The sequence below is a fragment of the Emydura macquarii genome, unplaced genomic scaffold (assembly GCF_026122565.2).
Source record: "Emydura macquarii macquarii isolate MOO-44397 ecotype Brisbane River unplaced genomic scaffold, CSIRO-AGI_Emac_v2 contig_973, whole genome shotgun sequence".
NCBI lineage: Eukaryota > Metazoa > Chordata > Testudines > Chelidae > Emydura > Emydura macquarii.
Genome location: NW_027131110.1, coordinates 985,922 through 999,437, shown reverse-complemented (window position 1 = coordinate 999,437; position 13,516 = coordinate 985,922). Strand labels below are relative to the sequence as shown.

The 13,516-nt window shown below is 44.9% G+C and overlaps 1 protein-coding gene across 4 annotated transcripts in view; it reads right to left on the bottom strand.

The window, feature by feature from the left end:
• The window catches only part of DHX30 (DExH-box helicase 30), a 44,896-nt gene that overhangs the window by 30,163 nt on the left and 1,217 nt on the right, over positions 1-13,516 (bottom strand). For 3 of the 4 annotated variants that reach the window (XM_067544511.1, XM_067544512.1, XM_067544513.1), the window contains exon 2: positions 8,870-8,924. In XM_067544511.1, coding sequence (XP_067400612.1) covers positions 8,870-8,897 — 28 coding nt within the window. In that variant the 5' untranslated portion in view covers positions 8,898-8,924. Of the gene's footprint in view, positions 1-4,153; positions 4,433-8,869; positions 8,925-13,516 lie in introns of those variants that run through there. The other variant, XM_067544510.1, reaches the window with a different exon arrangement.

Genomic DNA, 13,516 nt, shown 5'->3' with positions numbered 1-13,516 from the left:
TGTGTCCAGTTTTGGGCCCCCCACTACAGGAAGGATGTGGACAAACTGGAGAGAATCCAGTGGAGGGCAATGACAATGATTAGTGGGCTGGAGCACATGACTTATGAGGAGAGGTTGAGGGAACTAGGCTTGTTTAGTCTGCAAAAGAGAAGAGTGAGGGGGATTTGATAACGTCCTTCAATTACCTGAAGGGGGTTTCAGGAAGCGTGAAGCTAGGCTATTTCTCAGTGGTGATAGATGACAGAACGAGGAGCAATGGTCTCAAGCTGCAATGGGGGAGGTCTAGGTTGGATATCAGGAAAAACTTTTTCACTAGGAAAGTGAGAGGAAGCACTGGAATGGGTTACCTAGGGAGGTGGTGGAATCTCCATCCTCAGAGGTTTTTTAAGGCCCGGCTTGACAAAGCGCTGGCTGGGATGATTAAGTTGGGGTTGGTCCTGCTTTGGGCAGGGGGTTGGACAGTATTTCTCAGTCTTTTTGATACTAGGGACCAGCTTCCTATACTGTGTCAGGGAGATCTCAGGGACTGGTGCCAGGCCATAGACCAGTTGTTGAGCGACACTGGACTAGATGACCTCCTGGGGTCCCTTCCAACGCTAACATTCTATGATTCTATGACAGTAGACTATTCAAGGTAGAGTTGTAAAAAGCTCTCAGCACTGGCCTAACTCTACACGACAGTGGGAGTTTTACCATTGACTTAAATGGAAGCAGAGTAAGGCCAACATCAAGTGCTTTTGAAATTCCATCCATAGTACCCAAGGCTCCATCAGCCCCAGCAAATCCAGGAAACGCTGAAAATTGTCAAGTGGAGAGACTGAATGGCCTACATTCTTGCCCAGGGATAACAAGAGTGTTAGATTTATCCTGACCGCTCATACCTTCCTCCATATCCTCTTCCTCAGAAAGAGGCTGAAAATGAGCAGCAGGGATATGCATAATGTCCATAAACATTAAGAAAACCTGATGGAGAATGCCCCCAAAGCATCAGACACGTGCAAGGAGGAAAAGCTTGTGGCCCTTCAACACCCACTCCTGCAGGGAATTACAGTAGGACTTTCCTACTAGAAGACTCCACACCAGGGTTCTCAGATTTGACTCCATTACAAATATTTACAATACAGCATCACCCAGTAGTGTAGGCACAGCACAAATAAAAGAACATGCAGTCCCCACCCTAAAGCGCATACATTTTACGAACAGCAGCAATAACCCTCAGAACAACAAGGGGAGGTCATCTCAAACTGGAGAACCACAAATGACAATGACTGAGGCAAATCTACATAACTGCAGAGAGGAAGGAAAAGATTCCTTATTAGTATAAAACAAAACTCATATGGACTTCAGTAACAGACCCAGAAAATATCTCAGATCAGAGATGCATTTTCAATTAACAGTACTGGTTTCAACCGAGATCAGTACCAAGGTACCTGGATAAATTGAGCCTGAAGACAACAACCTGACAGCGGAAGGCTTAGGACCTGCCTCTATAAAAAATACCTCAAGGTGACTTTCAAGGCTCAAGTAATAGTCACAGAGATGGAGCTCAGGCTTTTGGGAAGCCCTTACAGACATCTTATGTGTTGAGTGAGGCAGACCTTTTATTCTTTCAGTGAGCATTCTGAAACAACCTCGCATGCTCAGAGTCTACTACTGGGGAACTCAAAACAGGGCAAAAGAGATTTGAGCATCTGCCCCAGTTTTATCAGAATCACTTATCACTGCCAAAGTCTGCCTGTAACACCCATCATCCCAAAGCAGTATTCTGATTGGCTGGTTGGGCGCTTTTTTTTTTCCCCACAGAGTATGCCAGCTCCCAAAAGCATACAGCCAAGATCTCACTGAAACACACACACAAAAACAGCTATACCCATTATGTTAAATGGGCACTGGGGAAAAATTAAGTGAAGCACAAAGATAAGGCACCTCATTGGAATGGATGAAGAAAGCAGTAGTTGTCTGGAAGGAAATGAGGTGCTAAAGGGAAAAAAATGAGTTTAAAATGTTTCCTTCCCCAGTGTGTCAAACCGCCCTTTCAACAGCTGTTTGGGGCTGGGGCGAGGGGCGAGGTCAGTTCTAACATTTACACTAGAAAACAGGTTACACTGGTAGCTATTCAACAGGCCAATTTATATGCAAGTGTTGAAAGATGTTAGGTCATAAACTGATACCAAAAGGATAGCAGGACTTTTGAGGGGGAAAGGGAAATAAGGGGCCACTTAGAGACAAAAAAAGAGGTAAAAAAAATTAAAAAAGAAAATATTTGAGATAGGTGGAGTTATTTATAACTCTTCCCTACAATTTTGTCTTAGGACCTAATTTTCATAGTGGAAACTCACAGACATAAGCCCGACCAAAACAAACACTGTATTTAAAAAAAAGGAATGTACATGTAAACCTCATATGACAGCAGTAAGCCTTCCAGGGCACTTCTTGGGTAGATGAAGGTTCTCAGCCTTTGGCGTTATACCTCACAACATATGCATGTCAAGGACCCATATCTTAATGTCATGCCTGTAGTAAGCCTGTCACGGTTTACTACTGTATTTGCAAACATCCTTGAAAGACGGAAAAACTTTTTAAAAAGTGTATGCGAGGTTTTAACTAGATCCTTGAAAGGTGTCAACACACTTTTAAAATGATGAGAGGTTTTAAGTGCACAATTAAGTCAGCCCTGAATGTTTCCCTTTTAATGCGCTTATCCCAAACTGTAACCCAAGCGAGTGCCTGCTACACACTGAAGCATGATATGCGGAGAGGAATACCCACAGGGCTCCAACAAACAGATTCCCATGTGTAACTCATGGAAGCTGCTACACATGGCAATTTATGGTAAAAGACAATTTTTAAAATCTAGCTTACTTTTTACATTTCATTTGATTTGGACAGAGACACAGCTAGCCAAAGGTGCCTACCTGCCAACTTTACAGACTGAAGTCTTTTGCCCACAAAACAGGGACAGCCTAGGCAGTGACAGGGAAATCTACCTACACACACACACACAGTCCCAACTCTCTTGTACAGCTAGGAGAAGATATTTCATCTCCCCAGCCTGTTCAGTTAATACTCCCTCTGCTGAGATTGCCAAAGAATGGCCCATTTATTAGGATATTTTCATTTCACATGGGCTAAACCAGAAGGCTGTGAGATGCAAGGGCTTTCAGTCATGGCCAGTCTGGACCAGATTCAAACGAGTGACCTTGAGGTAAGGAGAGACAGAGCCTTTCATCGCTCTCCTGAATACCCATCCTATTTGTGTAAACCAGAGGCAGAGAATAGGAGTGTTCGTAACACTGAGAGATTCGGATTCAGGAAGCCACAACCGTCCTAGTCTTCAATAAAAACAGGCGTCAGAAACCACCAGGGCACATACAACATATTGTCCATAATTATCCAAGGAGCCAGAACTTGTTGTTTCTCGCACCGGCCGTTTCCACACGTGTAGGGGACACACGGGGGAAGAGGTAGGCACAGAAAGCACCAGCCGCCCCTTTACCTGCCGGGACGAGGCACTGCCAGCTCCTCTCCCCGGATGCAGGCTGCCGGGCAGGAACCGCTGGCTGGCCGCACGAGTCTGTCTGCGGCGATCATAAGCAGCAGCTTCCCCCTGCGCCGGTCTACCAGCCAGCCAGCCACCCACCCCGGGCCCCCGAGACCCACCCACCGCAGAGGGCGCCCCCCGCCGCCGTCCCCGTCCCGCCTGAGGGACGAACTCCCTCGCCGGGCACGGGCCGCGCAGCTCGCGGCCGCCTGGGCCTACCCGCTCTCCAGCCAGAAAAAGGCCGGGCGGCGCCGAGCTCGGGGCGGGAGGAGGATGGGCTGCGTTCACACGCGCGCTCCCCAAAACCAAGGCTGAGGGGACGGGGCTCCCCTCCCCCCGTCTGCGCGGGCGGCTCCCCAGGGCCGGGCCCAGGATGCGCTCGCCCCCCCCCCGACCATGGGGGGGCCCCAGCATCCCCCCCCCCACACACACACTCGCTCTAGGGCGGACACGGGGCCGCTGCCTTTGTGGCTGTCGCTCCCTTCCCCCCGGCCCCAGCGGAGGATCCGTCCGGCGGGGCCGCTGCCTTTGTCGGCAAACCCCCCCCGCCCCGCCACCCGCGGAGAGGATCCGCCCGCCGGCCCCTGCGGGGACACGGTGACTGCCGCTCACCCTTCACCATGGCGCCGGCTTCTCCCGCACCGCCGTCCGCCTCCGACCACGGCTCCTGGTCCGCCCCGGGCTCGGCCTCTCTCAGGGGGCCGCCCGCGCACAGGCTCCGCGTGGCGCCGCCCGCTTCCAGCCCCGCCCGGCCGTAGCGGTAACAGCTCGGCGGCCCGGAAGCGCCGCTCACCAGCGCCAGCAGAAGCCGCCTGGACGCCGCCATCTTGCAAGGCCGCACGCTGCCGGCTGGCTTCGGCATAGGCGGGCTAGGCCTGGGCTAGGCTCAGTTCCTGCGGCCTGGAGCGGGGGGGAGGGGAGCAGCAGGAACAACGACGGACCAGGGTGGGGGGGGGGTCTGCACGAGGAGGAACCACCGGCGTGCAGCGGCCCCTAGCGCGCAGGCCGGAGCATTACAGACAAGGAGGAGCTTGAGCCCAGGAATCACCCCTTCCCTATGGAAACAGCCTCCGCTAGGGCCCCTATGGGGCAGGCCGCTCCCCACCTCCTTTCGCTCCTCCAGGCTCCCCTTCTAAACCCCCGACACTGGGCAGGGGTGGTTCTGGGGCTTTCGTGCAATTGACACTGTTCACCCATTCCCCCCTGCCATTAAAAAGGCCTAGACGTAAACAGGGCTATAAAGCAAGCAAGGGACCCCTCTCGCTATTAAAGGGGAACCCTCCAGGTCAAAGTTGAGGGAAAGGGCAGAATGGGGGAAGCCTGCCCAGGGTCCTGCCCATACCTCTTCTGATGTTAAACAAAGAACTTTGACCTCTGGGCCAGGTATGCCAGTAATTTAAACAGTAGGACCCTTTCCCCTCACCCATACCCCCTTTTCAATATAGTCATATTTACATCAGACATCATATAAATATCATTTAGTCTGCTGCTCCCCCTTAAGTGCCCCTAGGTAGCAAATCTACTTCCTTAGCTCTGGAGCACATGCATATCAGCCAGAAGCAACATAAGGGAAATTGAGCCTAAAATAGGTTATAGCTTCAAGGTGAGGACTTCAAAGCACTTTCTGAATTCTAAATGAGCCTAGTAACAACTCCTTAAGGTAGGCTAGTATTACACAATTTTTACAAATGATGAAACTGACCTACTGAGCTGTTAAGTCACTTGCTCCTAAACCAGAACAAATTAGTGCAGTGCTGCCAATGGTACCCAGAAATGCTGACTCCTAGTCCTCTGCTCTAAAAAGTGGACACTGCTTGTTGCCTTTTAAATACGTTAAATCAATGTTAAAGGCAATGTTAAATGCCTTTTAAATACATTGTTAAATCACTTCTATTTTTTTTAAACCTATTACAATTTTGGAGAATATAACACAAAAATGGATTTGCAATTACTTTGCATTTGACAGCACTTTCTGAATCAGCTATGTTGGAGAAATGGTGAAAATATACAGATTCTCCCCCTTTCTTTCAGATTTTTCACTTAGTAATAAGACCACATTAAAAAAAACCAACCAACTGAAAAACAAAACCCAAAAAGCCTAGGAAGATCTGACTTCAAGAACTATAACAATCAGCAGGGAAAGTTCAGGAGCAGGTTCAGTACCTGAAAGTAATTTAAAAAAAAAAAAAAAAAGATATATGTTGACCATACTTCAAGTTTGCAGTGTCTCAGTTACAATCATATGTTGCAGTCAAACTTCAATATTTTACTGACACTTTAGATGCTATCATTTGAGAATTAAAAATATTTATTTATTATTTAGGTTGTTCACTGTTTGCATTTTTCTCACCTTGAGAAAATAAATTAAATTTGGGCAGTTTTAACAACTACTGTAAATGTTTTGAGCATAAATTTCTTAATACTGTAATGTGTGGATATCGACCACTTCAGGAATGCTTTAATTCCCCCTCCCTCCACATAAGAATTATTTTTTAAAAGCTCAAAATATTTATACACACCTTAAATTTTATTGTCTATTTATAACATGCATTTGCGGCTACAATTAAATTGAGAGCGCCTCTTTATACTAGTGAGTTCTATTTATATGTTAATTTAAATGTCATTTATTAATCAGTAAATACTTTGCATGTAAACCAAGATTTTACATTGGTTAAAATGTTAAAAAAAAAGTCATCAAGAGTAATAAGGCTTTCAACAAATATCAGGAGAGAAAAAGAAACTAATGTCAGGAGGGAGATAAAACTAAGAAATTTAACTTTTACATTTTTCATGCAGAGGGCAGCTTTTTAAAAGATGTCTGAACAGTTAAGTTAGCAAGGAAAACCCTGTATTAAAAGCTTTTATCAAAGAACAGGTAAAGGTGTACCTGGAAGATCTGAACACACACTAAGTTACTTGTCTCAGAGGATGTGCATCTTAGGATATTAAGTGAATTAACTAATTTTCTGTACCAATGACAAACATTTCTGAAAACTCAGGCAATCAGAGAGGCACTGGAAAAAATGCAGTACAATTTTCTTTTCTTTTTTTTTTAAATCTTAAAGCGATTCTGGCAGTTTATTGTCTCATAAGTCTAACTTCTATCCCCAATAGAATAATTAAGCAAATATTGAGAAAAGTATAACTAGAGGATGACAACCATAAGCAATACATAGCATTGGGTCCTACAGAACAAATCTTGCCAGACAAGTTACCCAAATTAAGGAAATACAGTGAATGCAAATTATTTGATACCAAACCCCATCAATTCTAACTTGAAAAATTATTTCAAATTGGCTTGGATGAAAATATTTAAATGGAAGTAAAATTTCTGGGGGAAAGGAAAAGTGTGTGTGTGGAGGGGATTACTGTTAAATGCCAATGTAGCCAGCTGGGGAGATGTGTGTAGTAGAATTGAGATAAGAAATGATTTCATTTAACATCTTCATTGTGATCTGGAAGAAGGAGTAAGATGTCCATTAAGGAAAGTCACAGATTATACTAAACTGTTTTGAGTTATGCACACCAGTAGACACAGAAATAATAGAGAGAGAGCCCTAAAGAGATGAGAACTATTGGTGGAGAATACAATAATGGAAAAATGTAGCTGTACATCTGGGGGAAGACTATGGGAAACACACATTCAATGGGAGAAAGAAACGGTGATGCAGAAAGAAAGACAAGGGTGAGAGTGTACAGCAAATTAGACATAAGTAGGGCTAGTGGTTTGTCACCATAAATTATACAAGAAGTTAAAGTCTGGTCACAGAAAAAAGACAAGAGTCAACAATTTATGGAAAAAATGCCAGAAGTCACAGGTTACATTATTGCAGTCAAAATATCCTTTATTTTGCAATGAAAAGTGTTTAACAGCATTTAACTAATAATTTAATACCACTGTCCCGCTGCTTGCCGGTTCAGACTCACAGCAGCGAGCTGCTGCTGACCCTTCTTCTCCCCTACGTGAGCTTTTGCAAAGGGGTGGCAGCAGCAGCATTGTACAGAAGCTTTTTCCCCAGCTACTTCAAGACTTTCCTCAAAAAACTAGCAGTGTCACAGAATCCACAAAGTCCCCACCCTCAATCCAGCCATGACAAACCACTAGCCCTCGTGATGAGAGTTGCTGCTCTCCTTCTGTCTCCCATCCAGCCCAGATTTTTACCTGGCATCTCAAGTTTTTCCACTGACATACATTACTATCATATCCACCCAAAGTCTTAAAATGTCAAATATCATGGATTTCTTTAAATTACAGGATCCATGACTATTGATTACCTACATTTTTAGCTTGATATTGAAACAAGAATGGCTAATGAAACGTTGGGCCACCTAAGCAGTGAATCAGAGGCATTACTTCCCAGAGTAGAGAGATAATAGACCTTTGCTATGCATCTCTGGTACAACCATATCTGGAATACTGGATTCAGTTCTGAGCAGTTCATTTTGAGATCAAGTAACTGAATGACATTCAATAAAAGAAACAAAAATAACCAGTGGCTGGAGGGACTGACTTATGATGGAAGACTAAAAAAGAGTTAAATCAAGAGCTTGGCTGAGCAATGATAAAAAGAGAGATGATAACAGCTGACATATTTGAAGTATGTAAACATCAAGGAGAAAGATTTATTTAACTAGTACAAAGGGATACAACTAAGAGGAGGAGGATGAAATTAAAAGGGAAAATTCAAACTAATTAGAACTAAACTGGATGAAGAACTAAATTACGTACTGTAGGGAACAACCCTGTATGGTCAGGGAAGTCGATTGGATGACATTTGCACCTCCAGCTTCTGCATTCCCTGAAATGAATCTATCACTGTACTACTTAATGTAAACATAGAGACAAGTGACATTAACGCTTGTTCATATAGCTTTCCTAGCTGAAAAGTGATTTACACAGCTGCATAAGTACTGGATAAAAAAACAATTGTGGTTTGGAAACATACACTTTTACAAGTAGGGACAAATTCTACCCTTGGATGTGAAGCTCCCCTTGCAGTTAAAAGGAGTGACACATGAAGGCAGAATTGGGCCTACGTGTTATATAACGACTGACAATGCAACCAGTAATTTTCTCACACATCCTTCTTTTTCCTTTGTAGCGCATTTAAACATGTATTGGTGGCACAAACATTTAAATGAATGAGGCATCAAGCCACATCGATGAGGCAGTATGGCACATCTGTCATATCACCCAGCATAGAAAAGGATGGTAAAATTACTTATGAATTGGATTCCTTTGTCCAGAGATCTAGTGCTATAGCTTATCAGTCAAGAAAAATGAATGGTGAAAGATGAGAGAGTTCCCCAAATCAACCAAGTCCTTACCTTTTCTACATGAATTCAGCGAGAACATCTCTGTCAAAGTGAAAAGATCTGATTCCTAGGAAAGCAAGAGGGTGAAGAGGCAGGAAGTTAGAATTTATATTCCTTTTTGAAATGTCTAAACCTCCACCAGCTTTTCTGATATTAACTAATCTTTTAGGCGAGGAATAAAGCTGAAGGTTCTGAGCAAATTCCAATGTGAATGACTGCATTCTGCTTGGATATAGTATCTATTATTTCCTGTCTTAAATTGCTGAATAAAGCTGTTGAACTCTGTTAAATACTTGCTATGTTATATCCAGAGGTGGGAGAAGTGATCCCTCTAAATATCAGGTCAAGTTAGTAAAGACTTTGGAAATTTGCACGATGAAAAGTGCTACTGATTTCTAGGTATTCACATTCTAGCCATAGCAAGATGAAATACAGTATATTGGTAGGCTGTTGCTGTGATTCCCCTTCCCCCCACTTTTTTCTTAAGACTGACATCTGTTAATGTATTTTTCCAAATATAAGGCACATTGAAGAATCCTGCATTTGTTTGATGTTTCAGTTGTTTTTTTCCCCCCCAACTCAAGTTAAGCTAGCTATTTTATTTTAAAATGAACTGTCCTCAATGTGTACTAATGACATCTGATAGGGGAAAGAGAAATGCAAGGACAACATTTTATTTTGGAAATAATCTATTGCCTGCCCATGCCCACTAGTTGGTTTTTAGAGCATTTTTGGTAATAGAGTAACAAAGATTTCATAACAGATTTTAAGCAGATTTGTTGGCGTGCCCATTCATATAATACTATTATTACTGGACTTTCAAAGTGCTGCCAATGAAATCAATAGCAAATATCTTATTGATTCCAGTGGTGTAAGAACAGGCCTAAAATGTGTCTCTATCCTGAAACGGGACTGTGTGAAAATGGCACCTTCCCTATACTCAACAGATCTATCTGTTCCTTGTGTGCATGCAGAGCCAGACCTACTGATTTTGGTGATAAGTTGACTGTCTAATTCAGTGTTTCTCAACCTTTTAAGTAGCAAGAACCCCCTAATGTCTGAAAATTTTAATAAGTACCCCAACACTCAATTTTCCACTCTGAGAAATACAATCTTTTTCCCCTTTACTGCTGGACGACTGTATTTCTCATAAAGCAGGAGAGTTCTGAGTTCTGCAGTGCTGTGTGGCTGTGGCAGATCACAAAACCCCCTGCTGTTTCTCCCCTTCTTCCTCCTCCCCTTCCTCCATATAGGAGCAAAAGTCAACGCCAGCCAATCACTATGGCCTGATGGCGGGGTCACCTGGTGTTCTCCTCACACAGGTGGGAACTTGTGAGGTCTAAGCAGGGATTAGCAGCCCACCAGAGTGGATAGCAGTGCTCCCCATGGCTGTCCTTAGAGGGGAGTGGGTCTGGGGCAAATCACACTGCGTGGGCCTCTCAACATTTTTATACTGGTAAAAACTGGGGCTGTCATAGTTGTCAATTTCACTGCACAACTAGAGTAGTGAAACTGACAAGCGAGCCTGCGGTAGAGCCCGGCTCCAGGACTGGGCAAGCCGCTGGGCTCTCCGCCTGGCTTTCTGGGCACCGGGTTTTGAGCCAGGGAGGGGAGCTGCCACTTGGGCAAGTTGCAGGTGGATGCCACCTGGCTGCCAGCCTGGGAGGTGGGAGACTGCCACCTGCTATGAGCTGGGGCAGAGGAGGCTTCCACACAGGCTGGGACCTGGGGATGTGGGCAGGCGGCAGGCAGCTGCTGCCCATCTTCAAGCCAGGGCACAGGACGCTGTCTTTTGGCTCAGAGCCGGGGCGCAGGTGGCAGCCACCCAGCTGTGAACCCAGTTCGCAGGGTGCAGGAGGCTGCCGCTGGGCTGCCATCTGGGAGCTGGGGCCGGGTGGCTGCTGCCCAGAATCCCAAAAAGCCAGTGGCTGCCGCCCAACATCCCAGGAGTGGGGCAGCTGCCGTCTACCTCCCAGCTAGGAGGTGGGACTGGACAGGAAGCCGGCGGCTGCCGCCTGCCTCCCCCAGAAGCTGGCAGCTGCCACCTGCCTCCCAGCTGGGAACTGGGACCGGGTGGGAAGCAGGCAGCTGCCGCTCACCTCCCTTCACTGGGTTTTTTCGCCGTATACCCCCTGCCTGTGTCTCGCGTACCTACCACAGGTTGAAAAACTATAGTGTAATTCACTACTTTTTAAATAAATAATTAACAATACAAAGTTATTTGGCTTCTTCACCATAAAAAATGGTTAATTACTATAGCAAATGTGATCCCTCAAGAGGGTTGCCTGCATGGATCCATACTGTATGTCAGTGGGCACAAACATGGAACTTTCAATAGCAGTATTTGTTGAGGTTAGATTCCCTCCTGGCCCAAGGATACATAATGGCATGGTCCCAAATGCTAAACTGTTGCAGCCACTAGTTCAAGAACCTGTGGTAAGACTCACATATATTGAGGGATCCATGGAAGCAGTCATCATCAAAGAATAATAGTTACCATTGCTATAGAAAAATATTTACTTATTTCTTTCGGCATCGCCTTATGAAAACCCACTGTAGGTGATTAACAAGCAGTCCCCAGACCCAAAGAAATAAGTCTGGAGAATCTTGCTCAATAATAACCCCTAGTATTATCCCAATATGATACAAAATAGTCAGCTCTTGAAAACTTTAAAGCTGTGGGGGAGCGACGGCCAATGGTGCCACAGAAGCATACGGCTTAGATGAGGATATTGTGGAATAGACATATCTATGGTGTCTTCTTCCTACCATTCCTTTAAATATGACAAAGATTGAGACATCAGTTAGTTGCAGGTAGACTAAGTCTTCAGTGAAAGATCTTGCACGATGAAGTCTCATGTAAGTAATACAAGAAACCGAGTCTACATAGTCCAATAGGACTAACGTGTCTTTGTTGTATAGAATAGGTGAGATTAATCCCAGGAGGACCATGAGTTCAGAGAGAACCAAGAAGGCCTCATCTGAACTAGGATGGGCAGAAGAATCCTGAAACCAGGAGATCCAAGAGTGCCTCATCAATGACGGCAGCAAGGCTGACTCTGATAGTTCTTGGCTCTAAAGACTAAGTCCACCAGGACAGTGCACACAGGAAACGTGGAAAGGAGAAAGAGGGATGCGTCACTATTCAGCACCAAGGAAGGAGATGTTAGAGCCAGTGAACAGAGATCCAGAGAGACTCAGCAACAAATAAACTCAATTCATGAACACCATCAATGTCAAGTAATTATTCATTATTTGTATTACAGTAGCATAAAGAGATCCTCAAATGAGATGCCTGCACCTCCCATTATGCCAGACACTGGTTAAACACATAAGAGATTGTAAGTCCTTTGCGGCAAGAATGTCTAAACAGACAAGACAGATGAAGGGTGGAAGGGGAACAGGAGCACAGACAGAGGGGTTAAGCGAGTTGCTCAAGATTACAGAGCATGTCAGAGCCGAGCTCATAGTCCAGTGGTCCCTCTATTGGACTAAGTTTCCTCTCAATGACGTAGAAAGCTTTAGGGCAGTCAAACCCTGCATCTAGCCACCCAGCAACTGGGTATCGAGCAGCAGCACAGAGACAACAACCTGGATAGATATAATCAGCATTGAGGCACTTGGCACCAAGGTTCATCAGCTAGATCCAGCACTAGAACTGGAGGGTTCAATGCCAAGATCCCTAACACAGAAGATCTTGAACCAAAAGCCATCATGGATAACAGAACAACCAAAACTAAGGTGGAAAATCCCAAGACACTCAATGCTGCCACCAGCCATTGCTGAAGACACAGACATCAAGGAAGACCCACAATGATGGTGGTCTCATGGCTTCTTTTCATCTTTGCTGCTGAAGGAGAAGAATGATAATGAGAGACTTAAAAAGGCTTGATTTTGAGCTAATGGTGGGAGCTTTTCTCTCTTTTTGACATGACACTGGTTTTTAGGGAGAATGGGACCATGAGGCTGAGGGACTCCTAGCAGGCAGTTCAATGGGATATTTAGAATCAGCAATGTAAGATGAGTTTCTAGGTGCTGAAGCATTTCCAGGGCCAGCATTTGATAGAACATTAGAACCCGACTCAGCAGAATGAGACATGCTCACACTGAAGCAGAACAGGCATGAAACACGTAAGCTGATGACAGACTTAATACAATTACAACAGAGGCACAGATTGAAGCCAGCAAACTTGACTTTAGTAATTTTTAGACAGACTCTCAACAGCACAAGAGCAGCCCAGAAACTGAATGCCCAACAGATCATTAGGATTTTTGGCCATCTCCAGTAACTATTCCTGGCTATAAACAAATCTATAATTATATACAGGAAAAGCTGTTTTTCAAAAAGGAAAAAAAGGGAAAACAGGCCACACAAAGAAGCAACTGACACTTCAGAGCTCTTGCTCACTGCCAATAGCAGTCAGAAAGAACTGAGCTGCAGTAGCATCCCTTTATACATCATTGGATGAGGGGAGGTCACAAGGACACAGGCAGGGAGTTCATGCATCCCCCACAGATATTCAAAAATTCCCAAGGCTTGCTCCTCACCTAAAGTGGGGATCCATGCAGGCAATGCTCAAAGAACTGTTTTTAATTTCTGCCATATAGGCCGATGGAGCACTGGTTCCCTGGGATTTCTGCTGCTAAGTTTAGTGAGGC